Below are 20,571 nucleotides of genomic sequence, written 5' to 3'. Positions count from 1 at the left end.
ACAACGCTGCCACGCGAGTCCCACTACAGCGCATCATAACATCTACGCCAAGCAGTACCTCGAAACTTGAAATACCTGCATTCCAGATCACAAGCAAACATCTGCCGCAAACATGCCTCAAGCGCAACCAGAGCTGAAGAAAGTAAGTACGCAGCGCAAGCCATCATGACAGTGCAGTGTGTTAACTCTCCGTAGTATCTTGAGAAGCGAGTGCTCGTGCAGCTCAACGGCAGCCGCAAAGTCATGGGCATCCTTCGTGGCTACGATGTACGTAAAACGGAGTTCAGCCAGGCCTGCGCAACGCTGACGACACAGGTCTACTTGAACATTGTCCTCGACGAAGCTCTAGAGGAGAAAGCCGGAGGAGAGAAGGTCCGCATAGGCATGGTGGTCATCCGCGGCAACTCCGTCGTCATGCTCGAGGTGCGTATTTTCTGGCTCCGAGCTCAATTGCACTGGTTCTAACAAGCTCTACTACACAGGCTCTCGATCGCATCAACCAGGATGTCCCCAAGATCGGTCGATAGAGACTCGCGCCGCTCACCCAGATCTGTACATAAAACGGCACCGCTACGTTTGGGAATAATTGCAGAATGGGCACCAGCAAGCACGATTTCGCATAACAAGGCGTTCAGGGCGTTTGGGGGCGCAGCAACTCGTGGGTATGCCTCTCCAGGTTCACATTCCCACCTGGGGTCGCTGTGACAGGCCGGATACTGGCCTGCCGTTTTTTTCTTCAGAAAAAAAATACTTGTCATGTTGACACTTGAGTTATTTACAGGACTACACGCCTACGATATGATACCAGCTTCGGGTTATTTGGCCGCCTGGATAACAGGAAACAGTGTGGAAACAAAAGGAGTGCAGCTCCAGATAACTGACATCAACATCATCATATAGCCAATGATACGGAGCAAGTCCAATTCAAGCCCTCACACAGTTTCCAGAAACCCCTAAGACTACTTTTGATGCACCATTCCTCTCCAGTGGATCCTCGTGAAATCTGACACGCATGGATCAGGTACAGTATTGGAATGCATACACCACAGATTTATCGTCTGCAGCACTACTAACAAACGGTCTTCCATGCTGTCACACTGGGTACTCATCCCATTTCTCATTCACTTGGCACACGAAAACCACCGACATTTTTCCAAAATCTCAATCTAAAGTTTCGCCTTTCCATGATCCCTCTTGTACTCTTGCACCAAATCCCAAGCAATCTCAGCAAACGGCTTCATCATCTGCCCATACTCCTGCGCCTTGGCACTACTTGCCTGCCGCAGCGCATACCGCGCCGCAATACCCTGCATGATGATGGCAGTGCGGTACGTCGTAAACGCATGACCCCATGTGAAATCTGGACGAGGGTCCCAGCCCGCCACCTCGGAATACCAGTGCACGAGCTGGTCCTCGGTGGGCAGGCCCGGTGTAGCGCCCGGCCTGAAGCCGGCGTGAGCTCTGCCGACGGCCTGGGCCTTTGGCGACTCCGCCGTGACGTAGGGAGCGAGGAGGTTGTTGAGGTCGGAGAGTGGGTGACCGATTGTGCTCATTTCCCAGTCGAGGATGCCGATGACTCTGGGCTCGGTCTTGTGGAAGACAATGTTGTCGATTTTGTAGTCTCCGTGGACAAAAGTGGCGCGGTCTTTGGGTTGGGTTCGTGCGTCTTGGAAGAAGGCGACCATGTCGTCTTGGTGGGGGATTTTGCCGACGGGTTCGCCTGTGTCGGCGTCTTTGGCTGAGGCTTGTGACTGCGAGATTGTGTTGAAGGTGGCGATTTGGCGGTTGTAGAAACCAGAGGGTTTGCCGTACGAGGAGAGGTTTACGTCGGCCGGTTTGATGCGGTGGAACTTGGCGAGTGTGGTTATGGCGGAGTGCCACCTGGTTGGATTTTGGGTTAGCTTGTTGTATGGATATATGGAACATGGTGTTTCTTCTTTTTGAAGGCTAGGTTGACGTACATCTTGGTGCGCTCTTCGGGTGTTACGTCTGGGATGACAGGGTCCTCGAAGATGCGGCCGTCGAGAAACTCCATGATATAGAAGTCGCTGCCAATGACCCTCTCGTCTTGACATAGGGAGAGTGCTCTGGGCACTGGGACGTCGGTCTTCTCCAGCGCATGGATGATGCGGTATTCACGGTCGACCTTGTGTGCAGTCTGTCAAAGATGGTCAGTTCCGCCCCATGAAGCCAACAACAGCTTGGAGATGTGCATACCTTGGACAGAAGTTGGCCCGGAGGCTTCTTCCTCATGACATATTTCTTGCCAGTTTTATCCGTCAACTGATATGTCGGGTTCGACTGTCCATACCCAAACTTCACCCACAATCAGCTCTATTATGTTTCACCTTCCCCCCAGCTTCAACACTGTTGTAACAACGTACCTGCTTGACGTCAACGGGTACCACAATCTCAGGGACATTGTCGGCAATGTAGCGCTCTAGCGAGGCTACATCGATCGGTTGTCGCACTTCGGCAGCCATTATAAAAGTGTTTGACAGGTGTGCGTGGCATTGCGCGGGCACAAGGGCGATATGAAGGTTGGGGCGTCGTGCTTTCGCAAGCTGAGCCGAGGCATCTGGGGACTCCGCATGTTTGCTCGGGAGTGGTCTTGACTCGCCGCACGACGTGCATACTGACCCAACGTCGACATTGACAGACAGAGTTGTGCCTGGGCATCGCTTTGGGTAGGATACTGGATATTATCATGTGTATAGAGCACGCAATGCAATTGCAGCACTTGAAAAGAATAACACGAGCGTTCTGCTGGATGGCTGAGATGAAAGCATGTGGCGTATACCGGTAGGGGGAGTTAACCATCTCTTGTGGCATGAGTATTTCTGATGACCTCAGACCTTAGAGCTTTTAGACGACAGTAGATGAATTCAGTAACCGTTCATGCGACACGATCTTATTCGAGATAGTCATCTCAACTTGCACTGGTGGAGTTTGAAAGCGAGATCGCGCACGTGCTCACGCGTCGTTCGTGGCTATTGGTACCTATGCATGCACCAAACCTACGCATAGTAGTTACCTAGGATACGAAAGCTTTGTGATTCCACGGACCACGACTGTCTGTTTGGCAAGTTCAAAACAATGTTGCGTGAGGAGTGGCAAGAGAAGTGTAACTGTGGGTAGTTTTAGATTGTAGAACAAGTACGGCACTCGTAAGCGTTACCGGTAGTGGCTTTTTCAATGGCGTCGTACCCCGAGAAGCTAGCCATTGTTTTGATGTGAGCTGGGATGGGATGTCACCATGCCAATATGCTGCCGTGTAAAGGATAGTCTGCTGCATGGGTCTGTAATTGCTCAGTCAAGCGTGTTTGGTACAGAGGGAGAACCTGAAGGGTGGGTTCTCGTGGGTGTCTCCAACCAAGTAGCATTGCAGGGCAATCCAAGCCTTGGATGGTTTATGCGCATGGCCGATTCGTCTCAGTATGTACTCAATTGAACCTGCATAGGGAACTTTGTATTTTTACACACATACTATCACAGTAGACCATGAGAAAGAAAAGACAGAAGGTGTGTGGAACATGCTGGACAACTGGGCAGAGTACTTGAACAGAAAGGGGCGGCAACCCAGCGCAACCATGGTCGTCGTAATCGTGATTGGGCAGGCTGCGGGCCTGTGGTGTGTCATCATCCCTCGGCCGTTACTACAGGACCCACCCCGGTCTCACCCTTCCTACGACAATAACAAACAAAGTCTCGCCTTCCTTGTGACACACTACGCAGGACGTTCCGTCCCTGGCCAGTGGACTCTGGAGAGCAGCAATGTCGATGCATACCCCACGACGCCTAGGGCCCGCCCGCCCTGCCATTGCGCCCCACGCCTCATCGCCCAACCTCTCTCTGGCCGCCAGCAAGAACATGGCCCGCCAGGCTTCTCTTTCAGCGCTCGTCGGCGGCAGCACCGCTTCACCCGGGAACAGAATGGGGGCCGACGGACAGAGCATTGCCGTCGGCGATAGTGTGGATGTGCCGGGTGGAATGCACGGCGTGGTGCAGTTTGTGGGGTCCATCAGAGGCAAGGCAGGCGTCTTCGCCGGTGTCGAACTCAGCAGAGAGTATGCGGCCCGCGGGAAGAACAACGGCGAGGTCGATGGCATCCACTACTTTCACACGTCCATACCTGGCTCAGGCATCTTTCTGCCCGTCCATCGCGCCCAAAAACGCCAGTCCGCAGACTCGTCCGACTTTCCCCTTACGCCCCCAACGCCTTCGTACAGCAACAACTTCAGCCTCTCCACCAGCAACACGCCCATCTACGGTGGCGGGGACTCGCCTTCAAAGCTCAAGGCCAAGTTCTCGCAGTCCATGGGCCCGGGCACTCGTGTACGCCGCCCATCACTGTCACGTCCAGAATCGCCAGTGCGCCAGAAAGTCAGCACTGCTGCGGCGACCCCGGGCAGAAATGGTGGCCTCACACCGTCTGGATTCTCCAAAAGCGCAATTGGGGCACCTCCTAGATTCGCAAGTCCCGCACCCCCTAGGTTCGCAAGTCCTGCACCCTCGAGAGCAGCGCCTCCCCCAAAGCCGCGAACACCAGGGCCACGCCCGTATTCACGCAACAACAACAACAATTCTCGCATGGGCCATCATGATACCATTGACGAAGACGGTGAGACAACACCCGTCGGTGCTTCACGAACAAGCAACGATTCCATGGCTAGCTACAAAGGACGAAGGCCTGGCTCTCGGATGGGCGCAAATCAAGGCGACGAGGTGCAACGACTGCAGAAGCTGTTGGAAGAACGCGATACGCAGCTCAAGGAACAGGCGTCGTCTTTGAGCGAGATGGAAGCAAGCTTGTCGGAAATACAGAATTTGATCCCAGAGGATGGTACCGACTATGGTTCACAACATGGCGAGCCCAATGACATAGCCACACTACGAGCCTTGCTTAGGGAGAAGAACGACAAGATTGCTATGCTCACCTCAGAGTTCGACGCTCACCGGTCCGACTTCCGAAGCACGATCGATACCCTCGAACTTGCGAGCACAGAGACTGAACGAGTATACGAGAAGAAGGTAGAAGAGCTACAGGAAGAATTGCGCGAGTACCAGTCCCGTACAGAGGACGTGGAGACTGTGGCCATGCAGCTTAAACAACTCGAGGAGCTTGTACAAGAGCTGGAAGAGGGTCTGGAAGACGCTCGTCGAGGTGAGGCTGAAGCACGAGGCGAGGTTGAGTTCCTCAGGGGCGAGGTCGAGCGCGGAAGATCAGAACTCCGACGAGAGCGTGAGAAGGCGGCAGCAGCTTTGAAGGGCGCAGACGCTCTGGCGGATGCCCCTCACACACCAGGCCAACGCGATATTGAACAACGTGACGATGAGATCCGAGGCCTCAAGGCCATCATCCACTCGCTTAGCTCTGGTGGAGGGGACGAACACCGCCGTTCCCCACTGTCAAGACAAGGCTCTTCCGTAGACCCAGAAGAGTTCAAGCTGGCGCAGGAAAATGTAGAGCGTCTTGAACGAGAGAAAGAGGAATTACGAGGCCTTGTAGAGCGCAAGGCTTACAGGGAAGAAGAGCTGGAGCGTGAGCTCGAGAAGCTGAGGAGCCAACTTGGTCTGGCCGAGCAGCGCGCGAGTGTCATCAGCAACGGTGCATCCGAGCACACTGCTGTTCAAGAGAAGCGCTCGTCAGGACACGACTCGAAGGGCACCGTCGTCGACTGGCATGAACCAGCACGGCGCGATGCTTCCTCCACTCTGGCACCTATGGCCGAATCGGATGGTCGCTCTTCCGCTAACAGCAGTTTACTTTGGTGCGAAATCTGTGAGACTGGAGGCCATGACATTCTTAATTGCCCTGCCATGGGAGCTAGCGATACGCTTGACTTTTCGAAGGAGAATGGTATTCGCAACGGCAAGGACGTTGTCATCGAAGGTCTCCGCGGTCTCTCCGTTGATCGGACTGCCCGTCCCTCTGTCCTTAGCCCATCGAAGCCGCCCGGCAGTGCACCCACTGCTCCTTTACCTACACCGGGCCCGAATGCATCGAACTCGAATCTTGTTCCAGCAAAGGGTGCGGCGATCGCGGACCCAGACAAGTGGTGCGCGCTTTGTGAGAGTGAAGGCCATGATGTTACTGGCTGCCCAAACGAAGATGCTTTCTAGGAGTCTTGCAAGAGGAGGAAGGGTTAGGAATACCTCAAGAGAAAGAGCCGTTCTTTGCGCAGATGATATCCCCGTGACGGCCGCTTGTTGCTTTGATGGTCCATGTACGACGAACACCATTCTTCCTTTGAATGTTAATAATAGCCATACCTATGGGTGTCAATTCAATTCATTACTAGAATTCCTGACAGTATCAATGTGACATGCCCATTCACAAAGAATGGTTTGTTAACTTAAGTTCGTATTGAATCTGAAGTCTGTTCTGTCTGTCAGTAGAGGTATCAGATTTCTTTAGGATTTCCTTTATTTCGAAGACAAGTAACTGCGAGATTTCACAGCAAGCGAAATTATACGGCAAATGAGTCGACTTCCAAGGTCGTTGTGAGACCAACTATCCCCGAGGACTATGAGTGCACATTACCCCGCCATGCGGTGGATCTGCCCCACCATTACACTTTCTCGTGTTGGTCGCGACGACCATCTGTTACGCCTCCCTTCTTGAAATCAGAACACTCCATCCCTCTTCAAGGTAGATTTTCGCTATTAAAGACTTAGATCCTGCGAACATGTCTATAGACACACTACCCAAGTCCGTGACATACTGTGGAGGTATGTATACATTACCTGAGCGCCTCAAAGGATGCAGCTAACAAGAGACAGTATGCAGTTTACCACCAGAAGTAGGTACGACAGTGATATTGTCCAAGTCGGGGTGGAACTAACCGGGGGACTCGTAGTACTGCGAATTTGGTGGTACAACGAAGAAGTGTGAAGAATGGCTCGCGGAGACACATCCAGATCTACACAGCACGCTGTACTCAGAAGGTAGGGAACGACGCAGGATATCTATTCTCAGAAGAACACTATACAAACGAATGGCACGTACTAATGTCCTTCCAGAAGTACTTCAACAAAACATGTCCGCCCTCTCCGTCGACGCCCAGAAACGCGCAGAAAAGGATGCGCAGAAGAAGGCCGCAAAAGCCGCCACCGCTGAAGCACGCGCAGCCGAAACCCGCGCCTCCTCGAAGATCCTGATCAAACGTATTGAGCGCAACAAGCGGAAATACGTCACGGCCGTCCAAGGTCTTGAGGCATTTGGTCTGGACATCAAGAAGGTAGCCAAGGACTTTGGCAAGAAGTTTGCAACAGGCTCGAGTGTGACGAAGATTCCGGGAGGGGGTGAAGAGATTACAGTGCAGGGTGATCTGAGCGAAGACATTCTGGAATTCTTGGTGGACAAGTATGAGGAGGTGCCAGAGGATAATGTCGAGTTGATTGAGGACAAGAAGAAGAAGAAAGCCGAGGGACAAGTCTGAGGGATGAATCAAGTTTGGATGGACAAGACAAAATGGGCCATTCTCTGTGAATCTGAACCTGACGAAGGTAGTCAAGGCTGGACGGTACATTGCCATGCGTGTAAGGGACCATGCGATCGAGGCTTCACCAGACCGGTGGATGACTAGCTAATGTTGGAAGCCTCTCTAAGAGTTATCATATCCCTGGAAGTATTGGGTTACCCTGAACGGACTTAAAGCCCGCCAAACAGTCACTTGAAGAAATATACCCTCGTGAACACCTGCGCCGATGTGATTTTCCTACTTAGGGGAACCCGACTCTGTAGCACTTTATGATCAACTATGATTTACTCTCAATACATCTTTCTAGAGAACATCCACATAACTTTTGGCAGAAATCTCGCAGCTCTTGTGAAGAGTATTGTTGAGCCTCCTGTATCCCTGGGACTTCAGCGTATCTTTCAGAAGGAGAGACTGCTATCTTGTAGTTTCCGGAAATCACAAGACTAATTTGGGACGCATTTCATGATGTGCCCACTGTGTTCCCAACAGCCAATATGGCGATGTTCCATTTGGCGGTGACTGATAGAGTCTCGGAGGTGCAGCGGCGAGGACACGTGATCTAGATGCTGGCCTAACGTTACCGTGACCTAGTCGTGAAGCTCCATGACCTTTTTTTCGCGTTTGCCGACAGACTCACTTGCATCAATCTGCAGGGCGCGCCCGCAGAACAACCTACTATTAATCGCGCCAGGCCTCTCCTTTCGTTTCACATAGAATTCTCACTGTTCATTTAATCACCGTCAGCATTCTATATATTGCGCCAGCGACGCGATCGAAAAAGAGGCGACAGTGAAAGCGCAAGCCGCGCGAAAACAAGACTCCAACCGCCACCATGTCGAAGGAGCCCAACAACCTTGCACAATTCAAATATGCGGCCATGTCAAACTTGGTCCTGCAGGCGGACAGACGATTTACGTCGCGCCGACCAGACGACCACACGGGCGATCCCGAGTCGCTTGCAGGTCGCATAAATATTCGGGACATGGGCGGACGGACTGCGCGAGACAACGCGCCCACGCAAGCGAAGAAGCCAAAGGGACCTGGTGTGGAGCGTGGCGATCTGACAGAGGGCGGCGACGTGCTCGCCCGCGAGCTCAAGAAAAGGAAACGGGATGAAGGCATGAACGCATATGGAGCGAGCGCAACCGTTGACTTTACCATTGAGGGCCTCACCTATAAGCCTCGGACACCTGCGACACGGGCGACCTTTGAGCTCATCACAACCATCGTCAGCAAAGCGCTTGGTGATGTCCCCGTCGCGACTACGAGAAGTGCAGCAGATGCAGTCTTGGAGTATCTGAAGGACGATAGTCTCAAGGACTTTGATAAGAAGAAGGAGATTGACGATCTACTTGGAACCACAATGGGCGCAAAAGAGTTCAATGAGCTGGTCAACCTGGGCAAGAAGATCACCGACTACGATGCGCAAGACGAGGAGGATGGCGGCGACGAGGCAATGGCCGATGCTGACGGCGCTGAGAACGGCGACAATCAGGGTGTGGCAGTTGTTTTCGACGACGAAGACGAAGATGAGGACGGTCCACAGACGTTTGAAGTTCGTGATGTCGATTCATCGGACGAAGAGGAGGAGGCGGAGATGGAGATAGAGCAGATTGGCGGGGAACAAGATCAAGAGGACGGAGCCATGGCGAATGAGGAAGAGATGGTCATACAGGGTGACTCTTCTGCCTCTGCGGACCGCAAAGACGGCAGTGAGCAGCTCATTCCCGCACACGAGATCGACGCATACTGGCTTCAACGGCAAATTGGTCAAGTGTACGAAGATGCGCACACGCAGCAGGAAAAGACACAAGACGCTTTGAACATACTCGCAGGAGTATCTGAAGACGGAGAAGAGAAGGCTTTGCGCGAGATTGAAAACGATCTCATGGAACTCTTCGATTACGAACACCACGAGCTGGTTGCGAAGCTTGTCCTTAACCGTGACCGTGTTGTCTGGGTCACACGGTGGCGGAGAGCAGCGGAAGACAACGATGAACGAACGGCTGTCGAACGGGAGATGAAGGCTGCGGGCCAGCAACGCATTCTCCAAGAGCTGCGCGCTCGAGAGACCGGTATCAAGGCGGAGGACGGTACTGGTGCAGGGAAGATGAAGTTCAACCTGAAGGACATTAGCCTACCAGAGCCATCAAACGATGTGGACATGGCAGATGCGAAACCGGACGGCATCGTTGGTGGACTGCAACCCTCTAGCCGCCTTGTCAATCTCGACAACATTGTCTTTGAGCAAGGTAATCATCTCATGACAAACAATGGTGTCAAACTGCCACAGGGATCAACGAAACGTGTGTTCAAGGGTTATGAGGAGGTTCACGTGCCCGCTCCGAAGCCTAAACGTGATCCAAATGAGAAGCCGCTCATGCCTACCTCGGATTTGCCAGACTGGGCGCGTGCAGGCTTTGGATCCTCAAAGTCTCTCAATCGTATCCAGACAAAGTGCTTCCCCGCCGCTTTCGAAGACGACGGCAACATGCTCATCTGTGCTCCTACTGGATCTGGAAAGACAAATGTTGCCATGCTAGCCATGCTCCGCGAAATTGGCAAACATCGAAACCCCCAAACCGGAGAGATCGCTCTCGACGACTTCAAGATCATCTACATTGCACCTCTCAAGGCCCTTGTCGCAGAACAAGTTGGTAACTTTGGCAAACGATTGGAACCCTATGGAATCAAGGTCTCTGAGCTTACTGGTGATCGCCAACTCACCAAGCAGCAAATTGCGGAGACGCAGATCATTGTCACTACTCCGGAAAAGTACGATGTCATCACTCGCAAAGCTACCGACACCAGCTACATCAATCTAGTCCGCCTGATATGCATTGATGAAATTCATCTGCTTCACGACGATCGAGGTCCAGTCATCGAAAGCATTGTGAGCAGGACCCTCCGGCGCAGCGAGCAGACCGGCGATCATGTTCGTATCGTGGGTCTGAGTGCCACCCTCCCCAACTACCGCGATGTTGCCAGCTTTCTTCGCATCGATCCCGAGAAGGGTCTCTTCCACTTTGACGCCACTTTCCGACCATGTCCGCTGAAGCAGGAGTTCATTGGTGTGACGGACAAGAAAGCCATCAAGCAACTAAAAACGATGAACGATGTCTGTTACACAAAGGTCCTCGAACAAGTGGGCGAGCACCGCAATCAAATGCTGATCTTTGTGCATTCACGAAAAGAGACTGCAAAGACGGCGAAATACATACGTGATAAAGCGCTTGAAGAGGAATCAATAGGCAAGATTCTACGGTCAGACGCTGCGAGTCGAGAGATTCTGCGAGAGGAAGCCGAGTCGGTTCAAAACGCCGACCTCAAGGATTTGATGCCCTATGGATTCGGTATTCATCATGCCGGCATGTCGAGAGCAGACCGTACCTCTGTTGAAGATCTGTTTGCTGATGGATCCATCCAAGTCCTTGTGTGTACAGCTACGTTGGCTTGGGGTGTCAATTTGCCTGCGCATACAGTCATTATCAAGGGCACACAAATCTACTCTCCTGAAAAAGGTAGTTGGGTGGAACTCAGTCCTCAGGATGTCCTGCAAATGCTTGGTCGTGCTGGTCGGCCTCAGTATGATACATACGGAGAAGGTATCATCATCACCACCAAGGATGAGATTCAATACTACTTGTCACTGCTCAACCAGCAACTACCGATTGAATCGCAGTTCATCAGCAAACTCGCGGACAATCTCAATGCAGAAATTGTGCTTGGCAACGTACGCAATAGAGACGAAGCAGTAGACTGGCTCGGATACACGTATCTATTCGTTCGTATGCTGAGATCACCCGCCCTTTATCGGGTCGGCCCGGAGTACGAGAATGACACGGTATTGGAACAAAGGCGTGTGGATCTTGTGCACGCGGCCGCACACGTGCTTGAGAAATGCAGTCTCATCAAGTACGACAGAAAGACCGGACAACTTACACCAACGGAGCTTGGAAGGATCGCCTCTCACTACTACATTTCCCACAACTCGATGGCGACCTACAATATGCACGTTCAACCTGGTATTAGCGCAATTGAACTGTTCCGCATCTTCGCTTTGAGTGAGGAGTTCAAGTTCATTCCTGTCCGTCAAGACGAGAAGCTTGAACTTGCAAAACTGCTTGGAAAGGTTCCGATCCCTGTCAAGGAAGGTGTCGAGGAAGCTCAGGCCAAGATCAACGTTCTTCTACAAGCGTACATCTCTCGACTCAAGCTTGAAGGCCTTGCTCTGATGGCTGATTTGGTGTACGTAACACAATCAGCTGGTCGTATTCTGCGAGCCATCTTTGAGATTTGCCTCAAGAAGGGCTGGTCTCAAGTTGCGAAGTTGGCTCTTGACATGTGCAAGATGGCGGAGAAACGCATGTGGCCAACCATGACTCCTCTTCGACAATTCCCCACCTGTCCCAGAGACATTGTGCAGAAGGCGGAACGTATTGATGTTGACTGGTCAAGCTACTTTGGCCTCGACCCACCCAGTATGGGTGAGCTATTGGGTATGCCCAAGGCTGGTAAGCTTGTTTGTCAACTGGTCGAGAAGTTCCCTCGTCTACAGATTGAAGCCACGCCACGACCGGTGACACGGTCCTTACTCCGCATGGAGCTCATCATTCGACCTGACTTTGTGTGGGACACCGAGATACATGGAGCATCGGAAGCTTTTTGGATTATGGTTGAAGATTGTGATGGCGAGAACATCTTGTACCACGATACATTCCTTTTACGTAAGGATTATGCTGACGGAGACGTCAATGAGCATCTTCTCGAATTCACAGTACCTATTGATGAGCCTATGCCGCCGAATTACTTCATCACGGTCTTGTCAGATCGATGGATGGCGTCAGAGACGAAGCTGGCTGTCTCCTTCCAAAAGCTTATCCTACCAGCCAAATTCCCCGCCCACACGCCTGTGCTCGATCTCCAACCACTTCCGGTCTCGGCCCTGAAGAGGAAAGAGTACATGGGCTTGTACGAGAACGTTGGCCGCTTCAACAAGGTGCAGACACAAGTTTTCAACTCTCTGTACACAACAGATGACAACGTCCTTGTTGGAGCTGCTGCCGGCATCGGAAAGACGTTTTGTGCTGAGTTTGCTATACTGCGACACTGGGCCAGTGACAATGAGGGTCGTATCGTCTATCTCGCGCCGTTCCAGGAACTTGTGGACACGCAGTTTAAAAACTGGAGTGGACGCCTATCTGGACTAGGAGGAGGCAAGGACGTGGTCAAGCTTACAGGCGAGACAACGGCAGATTTACGCCTGCTCGACAAGGGCGACCTCATTCTGGCTACGCCATCGCAGTGGGACTCTCTCTCTCGTCAATGGCAACGACGGAAAAACGTTCAGTCAGTTGCTCTGTTGATTGCTGATGAGCTTCACATGCTTGGCGGTATCGGCGGACATGTCTATGAGATTGTGGTCTCTCGTATGCAAGCCATGGCTGCACAGCTAGAGTCGAAGCTGCGTATCGTCGGTCTCAGTGTGTCTCTATCAAATGCTCGAGACATTGGCGAGTGGATCGGCGCGAACAAGCACACCATCTACAACTTCAGTCCTGCCATTCGAGCAGTTCCGCTCGAGTTGAAGATTCAGTCGTTCACTATTCCCCATTTCCCTTCGTTGATGATGGCAATGGCGAGACCGACATACTTGGCCATTACACAAATGTCTCCGGATAAGCCAGCCATGGTCTTCGTCCCCAACAGGAAGCAGGCCCGCAACTCTGCTGCAGACCTGTACAATGCATGTGTTGCTGACGAAGATGACGATCGCTTCCTGAATGTGGAACTCGACGAGATCAAGCCGATCTTGGAGAAGGTCAACGAGCAAGCACTGGCAACCTCGCTCTCCCACGGTATCGGATACTTCCACGAGGCGCTCAACTCGTTTGATAAGAAGGCAGTACAGCACCTGTTCAAGGTCGGTGCCATTCAGGTTCTCATCGTATCGCGCGATTCGTGCTGGGAGATTGACGGCGGTGCCCACCTGGTCATCGTTCAGGGCACACAATTTTACGAGGGCCGTGAACATCGTTATGTTGACTATCCTATCAGCGATATTCTGCAGATGTTTGGAAAGGCTGGCAGGGTCGGACAAGACAAGTCGGCCAAGGGTGTGCTCATGCTACCTGCTGTGAAGCGCGAGTACTACAAGAAGTTCCTCAATGAGGCATTGCCGATTGAGAGTTATCTCCACGATTACCTCCACGACGCTTTCGTCGCTGAGATTAGTGCAAAGACGATTGAGTCAACACAAGAAGCTGTTGACTGGTCAACGTACACTTACTTCTACCGCCGTCTGCTTGCCAATCCGAGCTACTACAACCTGCATGACACGTCGCACGAGGGTCTCAGTGCGCATTTGTCCGAGCTGGTCGAGATGACGTTGAAGGAGCTCGCAGACGCGAACCTGATTGAGCACGACGAGGAGGAAGACGCGATCACGCCGCTCAACCCATGCATGATTGCCGCCTACTACAACATCTCGTTCATCACTATGCAGACACTGATGATGTCTCTCAACGGCAAGACGACCCTCAAGGGCATCCTCGAAATCATCACTGCCGCCACGGAGTTTGAAGACATACAAATTCGCCGCCACGAAGAGCACATCCTCCAACGCATCTACGATCGCGTGCCCTTCAAGATGCAAGAACCCAACTTCGAGACGCCCCACTTCAAAGCTTTTGTCCTCCTCCAGGCGCACTTTTCCCGCATGCAACTCCCCATCGACCTCGCCAAGGACCAAGAAACCGTGCTCCAGAAGGTCCTCCCCATCCTCTCCGCCAGCGTCGACGTGCTCTCATCCGAAGCCCACCTGAATGCGCTCTCGGCCATGGAACTCTCGCAAATGGTCGTGCAAGCAATGTGGCAAAAGGACTCGCCACTCAAACAGATTCCCCACTTCGACAACGACACCATCGCCACCGCCGCCCGCTTCTCCCTCACCGACGTCGACGACTTCATCAACGCAATGGACCCAGACGAAAACCCAAAATACAACGACCTCCTCTCCGCCCTCGCCCTCGACCAATCCCAACTTGCAGACATTGCAAACTTCACAAACACTTTTTACCCAAACCTCGACCTCGACCACTCCCTCGTCAACCCAGACTCTATCACCTCCACCTCCCCAGCCCACCTCCGCGTCCACATCTCCCGCAATCTCGACCCCGAAGACCCCGTCCCCACCGCCGTCCATGCCCCCTTTTTCCCCGCCCACAAGACGGAGAGCTGGTGGCTTGTTGTGGGTGATCAGCAGGAGCGCACTTTGCTGGCGATCAAAAAGGTGCCGGTCATGCGGGTGCTTGATACTACGCTTGAGTTTTCGATTGAGAGGCCGGGCCGCCATGAGCTTACGCTTTTCCTGGTGTGTGATTCTTATCTTGGGGTTGATCAGGCGCCGCGGTTTGAGGTTGAGGTTGCGGAGGGGATGGAGGAGGGGAGTAGTGAGGAGGAAGAAGAAGAAGAAGAGGGGGATGAGTAGGTGGAAGTAGAGGGGTGGGGGTTGAGATTGTGTGCGTGTGTCTGTATATGTGGTAGGCTGGTGGTCTGGTTGGCAGAATGGGAATGGGAATAGGAATGGGAATGGGGGTAGTATGACAACTGGCGTTTCTTTTTTTTTTTGGTAGTTTCTTCTTTTCTTCTTCTCTTCACCAGCACTTTTGTATACGGGAATACAGCGTACATGTACTGTTTACTTGTCTCTCTAGATGTGTGTGTATAATTGAATTCCCACACAAGTGTAAAATCCAAACCAATACCTCCACTCCACAGCTCCACAACCGTTTTTGCCCGTTTGAACCACCAAGAACAAATAAACAGGATAAAAAGGGGGAATTATAAGTATTGTCTACATGTTTGATGGGGTTATATTTACATCCTGACATATGGTGGTGCATGGGACGTGTAACACGCACATATATATGTCTAGCCAACTCAAAACTCAAAGACCCACGACATGAGCACTGATGTTTCAACTCCCCAACCCCTATCCCATGAATCTATCCACGTGTATACACATCAACAACGACAACAACAATAACCCAGGACAACCACAACCCCCCTCATCCTCCAACATTCCATCTCCCCCAAAAACACATCTCCCCCTTCGCCCCCAAGCCACTCCTCCAAACCAATCAAACCCCCACGAGCCCACGCCCCATCCTCGAGCGAAAAAGCGACTCGAAGCCAAAGACACCAGTGCGCACGATTATGTCGCGAATATCTGCGCCAAGTGTAGATAGTCTAGCAAGTCGGTCTTGCCCATGCTGCTCACGCATCTGTGTCAGCGTCACGGCATCCCACCCGCCAAGTTCAGGATCGTAAAAAGGGCTATCTGGGTCGGTGGAATTCAGGCTCCAGGGACTGTTTTCGGGGACGCAGAGGGTGTTTTTGGGCGGCAGGTTGCCTGTTTGAAAGTAAGTTTGCACGTGGGCGAGTGTGCAGGTGGAGGGTGTGGCGAGGGAGCAGTGGCCCTGGGCGTCTGTGACGACGAGGGCGCTGCCGGGGAAGAAGGGGTGCATGAGGTTTGCGGAGCGGAGCGGGGTGACGGGGTCGGCGGTGTTGGCGAGGAAGAGGAGCGGGTGGCTTGTCTGTGGTGCGCCAAAGGGGCCGCGGAAGCTGTGGGATGCGTGGATCGGCCAGGCGGCGCAGCGCAGCTTCAGCATGGACCAGTAGGCGCCTGCGGTGGGGAAGCTGGAGGCCATGGTGTGCCAGTGGGTAGAGAAGGCGGGGAGGGAGAGGCGGGTTTGGTCGTGGCCATCGCCGCAGAGGATGGCGGTGGTGGCGACGTTGCGGTGCGGGTTGTTGGTGTAGGAGGGGAAGGTACCGTTGACGGGACACGAGTAGATGTGGGGGAATGGGTTTGCGTCGACGAGGAAGTCGAGAAAGGGAGTTCCACCTGTTTCGACGGCTGCGAGGAGGGTGCTGAGGAAGGGGAAAGTGGCGCGGGGTGTGTACAGGCTGCTGAAGATGAGGGTCTTGACGTCGGACCATGTGAGGATCTCTGGGCCGCGTGGAGTGCTGATTGACAGCGGGGCGTGGTATAATGACTGGATGATTTTTTGGACTCGCACTCTCACTTGGACTGCGGATCCATCTGGCGTTGCTAGTGCGCAGCTGGATGGGCCGGCTTCGTGGCAAAAGGTGTAGAAGGATTCCATGGCTTTTTCGCTATCTGATAGACTGCCATTGCCCAGAGAATCCAGATAGTCATACGAGCTCACCACGCCGTCGAGTACAACACGTCCTACTCGGTCTGGGAACATGGAGGCGAAGGTAGTCCCGAGGAAGGTTCCGTATGAAAATCCCCAGTACTGCAGCTTGGATTCTCCTGGTCTGTATCCAGTATCATGGCCCCCTAGAGCCTTACCCGTCTTCTGAGCTGCTAGGTGCGCTCGTTGCTCGGCGACGTACTCTGCATGCTTCTCGGTGATCTCGAGCATGTCTCGCGCCACAGATGCCGTCGACATGTATTGCTTGATGTCAGGACCATCTGCATCTTCCGAAGCTATCGAACAAGACGATCCAAAGGCATGTGTCATAGACCAAAGTCTCCCCTGCACAGCATCTGAGCTACCTAGGATACCTTCATTGTTCTCCCTCAGCTCCCAAGACCATGCTGAAGGCTCAGATGGCATGCACTTTGCAAGAGGCTCAGACATGCCGATTCCGCGAGGGTCAAACCCGATGACATCGTAGTACTTTGCCTCAGGTAGGGCGTCTGAAGGATGGCTGCTAGAGTCGACGACTTGCTGTAAAGCACTTGCCACCAAGAAGGCGAACAGAGCTCCTGCACCTCCTGGGCCACCGGGATTCAAGAGAATAGGGCCGCCATAACGGGGATCATTCACAGGAACTCTTGCAGCATACTTCGCAATGGCAATGCTTACAGTTGCATTGGGATATGTTCCGTTGAAGTAATCGAGGGGCAGGCGCAACTTTGCACACTGAAAACCCTCGTTGCAATCATGAAAGTCCAAGTAATCTTTCGATTCGATCTGAAATCCTGTTAGCTATGGTTAGAGCAATGTGTTGCCATCACGATGGTCTGGTAAGGGGTACATGTAGCAATGACTTCGAGGTCGCAAGAGGAAAGTGATAGTAAAAGTGCCAAGCCGCAAAGTATTGGCAGATTCTGTACTCGAGGTTGTGGGGACTGAGGATCCAACTTGGACTTCTGGCATTGGCTATGGAGTTTGCAAAATTGAGCGGCGCTGTTTTGACGAAATGGCTCCTCGTCATGTCATGCTTGTGTAATGAAGACGGCAAGCAACGTACCTGGGACCAGTCAAAGGGCTCTAATAGAGCATGAGTGCCCGAAGATTGCGAGACACTGCTCCATGAGGTTGGAGTTAAGCAATGCTTTGCATCAGGAAAGACAGTGTCCAAACCAGCAAGAATCACAAGCGTGACAAATGTCGCGCTCAGCACACGCTGGATCAGGGGCCGTTGGGGCTTGAATGTTGGTGCAGTGACAGTCTCCAGTCCATTCCCACTCTTCATGTCGATTCCGCGTGGGCTCGACCAACAACCTGGATAGACGATATCGGTGCGATGGCGCTGCAGGGATTGGAATAGCAATGGGGTTTATCGTCTTTGGTGGAAGCGGGGTTCAACAGACGGTCGACCATCTCAGCAGATGAGTTCCTTGCGTGCCCAGACGGCCCTGCCCTCTATCCAACGCCACCATGAAGATGACATGTCGCCAGGCAGCAGTCAAGTGGAAGAGTGTGGTCGCACGCTTGGCTACAGCGGACGGCAAAGCACACCGGGCAGAATTCACAAAGCTCCCAAGGTTACGAGTGAGTGAGAGTGCAGCAAAGAAATGCACTTCGTATGCAACAAGCGTGCAGAACGTACCGGCGGCTATGTATGCGCTATGCGGGCTGGTCACAATGTGTTGTCTCTGATTGCATGGTCGTGTGCGGAGATGGACTGCAAGCTGCAGTTTCCTGGAGGCCTCAAATCGTGTGCGGGCGTATTACGTAGGGCCTTTTTTCGAACTTCGATGCGATCGAGTGTGGAGAGAGTGTTCCGAGGACAGGGGTCGTGAAGAGTGGATGCCAGATGGCTTCCCTGCGCTGTGGCCCCAATGTGGTACTTCCCTGGTCGCAGAGCCTCATCTTGATAATGGAGGGTTGCCATTGCCAGTCTTCTTGCCTTGGTGGTGCCACCATGTGACTATCAGACTTCAACTCCACATACATACATACATAGGTAACTGGCAAAATCTGCGACGTGGACAGAGGACATCACGTGCACCCAAAGACCCCAGGAGAATGTGGGCAAGGAATTGGAGTCTTTTCTTCGCTAGACAAGTACAGAGTAGCAGCACCTCCTGATTCAATGGGTATCGCATCTCGTCAGTACCAACCACCCTCACTGCCATTAACAGTCACTACACCGAGACACCTGAGGTCATTACTCTTGCCTCTTTCTCTGTCTCTCCTTCGACGAGCCTATTCGTGTGCTATCATCTCTCAAAAGCAAGGGACCGCAGAAGGCAGCATCGAGGAATCTACCACTGCTGGCCACCCTGACCACCTTCCTGGCCACCGTAACCTCCACCCTGACCGCCGTAACCGCCACGAGACTGGTAGCCGCCGCCTTGCTGGCCGCCCTGAGGAGGTCCCCAAGAGGAGCCACCTTGTTGACCACCGTAGCCTTTGTCACCATGTTAGATCTTGATCAACGTTTGATATGTTTTGCGAAAGCTTACCACGGTCACCGCCGCCGTAACCTGTTGAATTGATTAGCTCATGTGTGTGATATACGGGCAACCCTAGGACTCACCACCACCTCCGTAACCACCACCACGTTGGTAACCACCACCGCCGCCTCCGTAGCCACCACGACCGCCACCGCCACCGCCTCCAGCACGGTCGGAGGCCTTGTCGACGCGGATCCTACGGCCGTCGAATCTATGACGGTCAGCGCAATTCAGCCAAGGGAGACGAACATGGCGTCAAAAGTGAGTGCGTTTCTGCATTTTGACGGTAGCGTGGGCGATTGGGCGGCCCAGCGAGGGGGGGGGGGCGAGGAATGGATGTCACGCACTCCTCGTTGTTCAGAGCCTGCATAGCAGCATCTGCCTCAGCGTCATTGGCATAGCGCACGAAGCCAAAGCCCCTGCTGCGGCCGGTGTCGCGGTCCTTGACGACCACCTGGTAGATGGTGAGCGAAAAGTGTGGGTTAGCATGGGCGGATTGCGCCCAGCGTCCGACTTACGGCTTCTTCGACCTGGCCAAACTCCTCGAATTTCTGACGCAGGGCCTGGTCGTCGGTATGCCATGCAAGGCCTCTGTTGGGAGGTGTCAGTCCGTGGCAGGCGCACCAAAGGGACGGGGTCGCACTTACCCAATGAAGAGCTTCGACATGATGTAGTAGAAGGCTGGATCGAACACTGAACTGTCTCAATACAAGCACTCAAAACGTAACGAACAAAGCGCAAGGCAAGACTGTCGAGACAGGTAAGGACAGGAGATGCAGGAGGAGGAAGAGAAGGCCGGGGGAGAGCGAGGAGGCCATGGCGGGCAGCCTATATGCAGGCAACATGTAGCAACGTGACGGAACGAACATTTAGTCTTGTAGCACCAGGCTGGATCGGTGTAGATGGCGCAAGCGCGGGCTTGGAAGAGTTTAGAGAGCGGGAGAGTGGGAGCGATGGGAGCTGCAAGGTTTTGTGGCAGAGAAGAGAGAAGGGTGTGGGGGGGATGGCAGCTGTCGAAGCAGAGATAGTGAAGGTGTCCCAGAGTTGGCGGGGCAAGGAAGATAGACCCCTCCAGGCGATGAAAGAGCGCTAGCTGTATTGGCGCTTGGACGGTCGGGACCAAGTTCAGTGAGTGAGTGGACTGGGCGATCCGGGTGAGAGAAGGGCAGCAAAAGCAGGGCAGCAGGGGCAGCAGGGCAGCAGGGCAGCAGGGCAGCAGCAGGGTAGCAGGACAAGTGGTAGGGCAGCAGCAGGGCGGCGAGGGAGACGGAGACGGACAGACAAGACATGCAATTGGGCCTTTTCACTAGGGACGAGTGCAGCCGGGAGAGGAGGGGAGGGTATACAGTGTGAGTGTGGGTGTGGGTGTGG

General features: G+C 53.3%; 8 protein-coding genes across 8 annotated transcripts; 6 read left to right on the top strand and 2 right to left on the bottom strand.

The window, feature by feature from the left end:
• Positions 1-112: 112 nt before the first annotated feature.
• SMG1 (Serine/threonine-protein kinase smg1) lies at positions 113-527 on the top strand (the record flags this gene model as incomplete). Its single annotated transcript, XM_003838871.1, has 4 exons — positions 113-142; positions 196-267; positions 316-423; positions 483-527. 4 exons carry the CDS (start codon positions 113-115, stop codon positions 525-527), a joined length of 255 nt encoding a protein of 84 aa, XP_003838919.1.
• A 424-nt stretch (positions 528-951) lies between these two features.
• Positions 952-3,004, bottom strand: IAQ61_004265 (uncharacterized protein). The gene is made up of 4 exons (XM_003838870.2): positions 2,385-3,004; positions 2,218-2,316; positions 1,962-2,158; positions 952-1,881 (listed from the first exon to the last, which is right to left on the bottom strand). Exons 1-4 carry the CDS (start codon positions 2,481-2,483, stop codon positions 1,167-1,169), a joined length of 1,110 nt encoding a protein of 369 aa, XP_003838918.1. The 5' UTR covers positions 2,484-3,004; the 3' UTR covers positions 952-1,166.
• A 770-nt stretch (positions 3,005-3,774) lies between these two features.
• Positions 3,775-6,123, top strand: IAQ61_004264 (uncharacterized protein; the record flags this gene model as incomplete). Its single annotated transcript, XM_003838869.2, has 1 exon — positions 3,775-6,123. The coding sequence occupies one exon, from the start codon at positions 3,775-3,777 to the stop codon at positions 6,121-6,123; it is 2,349 nt and encodes a 782-aa protein (XP_003838917.2).
• Positions 6,124-6,478: 355 nt separating this feature from the next.
• Positions 6,479-7,966, top strand: TMA22 (Translation machinery-associated protein 22). Its single transcript, XM_003838868.2, has 4 exons — positions 6,479-6,732; positions 6,784-6,803; positions 6,861-6,948; positions 7,024-7,966. Exons 1-4 carry the CDS (start codon positions 6,690-6,692, stop codon positions 7,440-7,442), a joined length of 570 nt encoding a protein of 189 aa, XP_003838916.2. The 5' UTR covers positions 6,479-6,689; the 3' UTR covers positions 7,443-7,966.
• A 350-nt stretch (positions 7,967-8,316) lies between these two features.
• Positions 8,317-14,973, top strand: IAQ61_004262 (uncharacterized protein; the record flags this gene model as incomplete). Its single annotated transcript, XM_003838867.2, has 1 exon — positions 8,317-14,973. The coding sequence occupies one exon, from the start codon at positions 8,317-8,319 to the stop codon at positions 14,971-14,973; it is 6,657 nt and encodes a 2,218-aa protein (XP_003838915.2).
• A 580-nt stretch (positions 14,974-15,553) lies between these two features.
• IAQ61_004261 (uncharacterized protein) lies at positions 15,554-18,557 on the bottom strand. The gene is made up of 2 exons (XM_003838866.2): positions 17,769-18,557; positions 15,554-17,488 (listed from the first exon to the last, which is right to left on the bottom strand). The coding sequence occupies exons 1-2, from the start codon at positions 17,991-17,993 to the stop codon at positions 15,626-15,628; spliced, it is 2,088 nt and encodes a 695-aa protein (XP_003838914.1). The 5' UTR covers positions 17,994-18,557; the 3' UTR covers positions 15,554-15,625.
• A 279-nt stretch (positions 18,558-18,836) lies between these two features.
• IAQ61_004260 (uncharacterized protein) lies at positions 18,837-19,572 on the top strand (the record flags this gene model as incomplete). Its single annotated transcript, XM_066096276.1, has 2 exons — positions 18,837-19,149; positions 19,277-19,572. The coding sequence occupies 2 exons, from the start codon at positions 18,837-18,839 to the stop codon at positions 19,570-19,572; spliced, it is 609 nt and encodes a 202-aa protein (XP_065953594.1).
• An 89-nt stretch (positions 19,573-19,661) lies between these two features.
• IAQ61_004259 (uncharacterized protein) lies at positions 19,662-19,874 on the top strand (the record flags this gene model as incomplete). Its single annotated transcript, XM_066096275.1, has 1 exon — positions 19,662-19,874. One exon carries the CDS (start codon positions 19,662-19,664, stop codon positions 19,872-19,874), a length of 213 nt encoding a protein of 70 aa, XP_065953593.1.
• Between the last annotated feature and the right edge of the window lie 697 nt (positions 19,875-20,571).

The sequence above is a fragment of the Plenodomus lingam genome, assembly GCF_022343315.1.
Source record: "Plenodomus lingam strain CAN1 chromosome Unknown contig_19, whole genome shotgun sequence".
NCBI lineage: Eukaryota > Fungi > Ascomycota > Dothideomycetes > Pleosporales > Leptosphaeriaceae > Plenodomus > Plenodomus lingam.
This window is presented reverse-complemented; position numbering and strand designations above follow the sequence as displayed.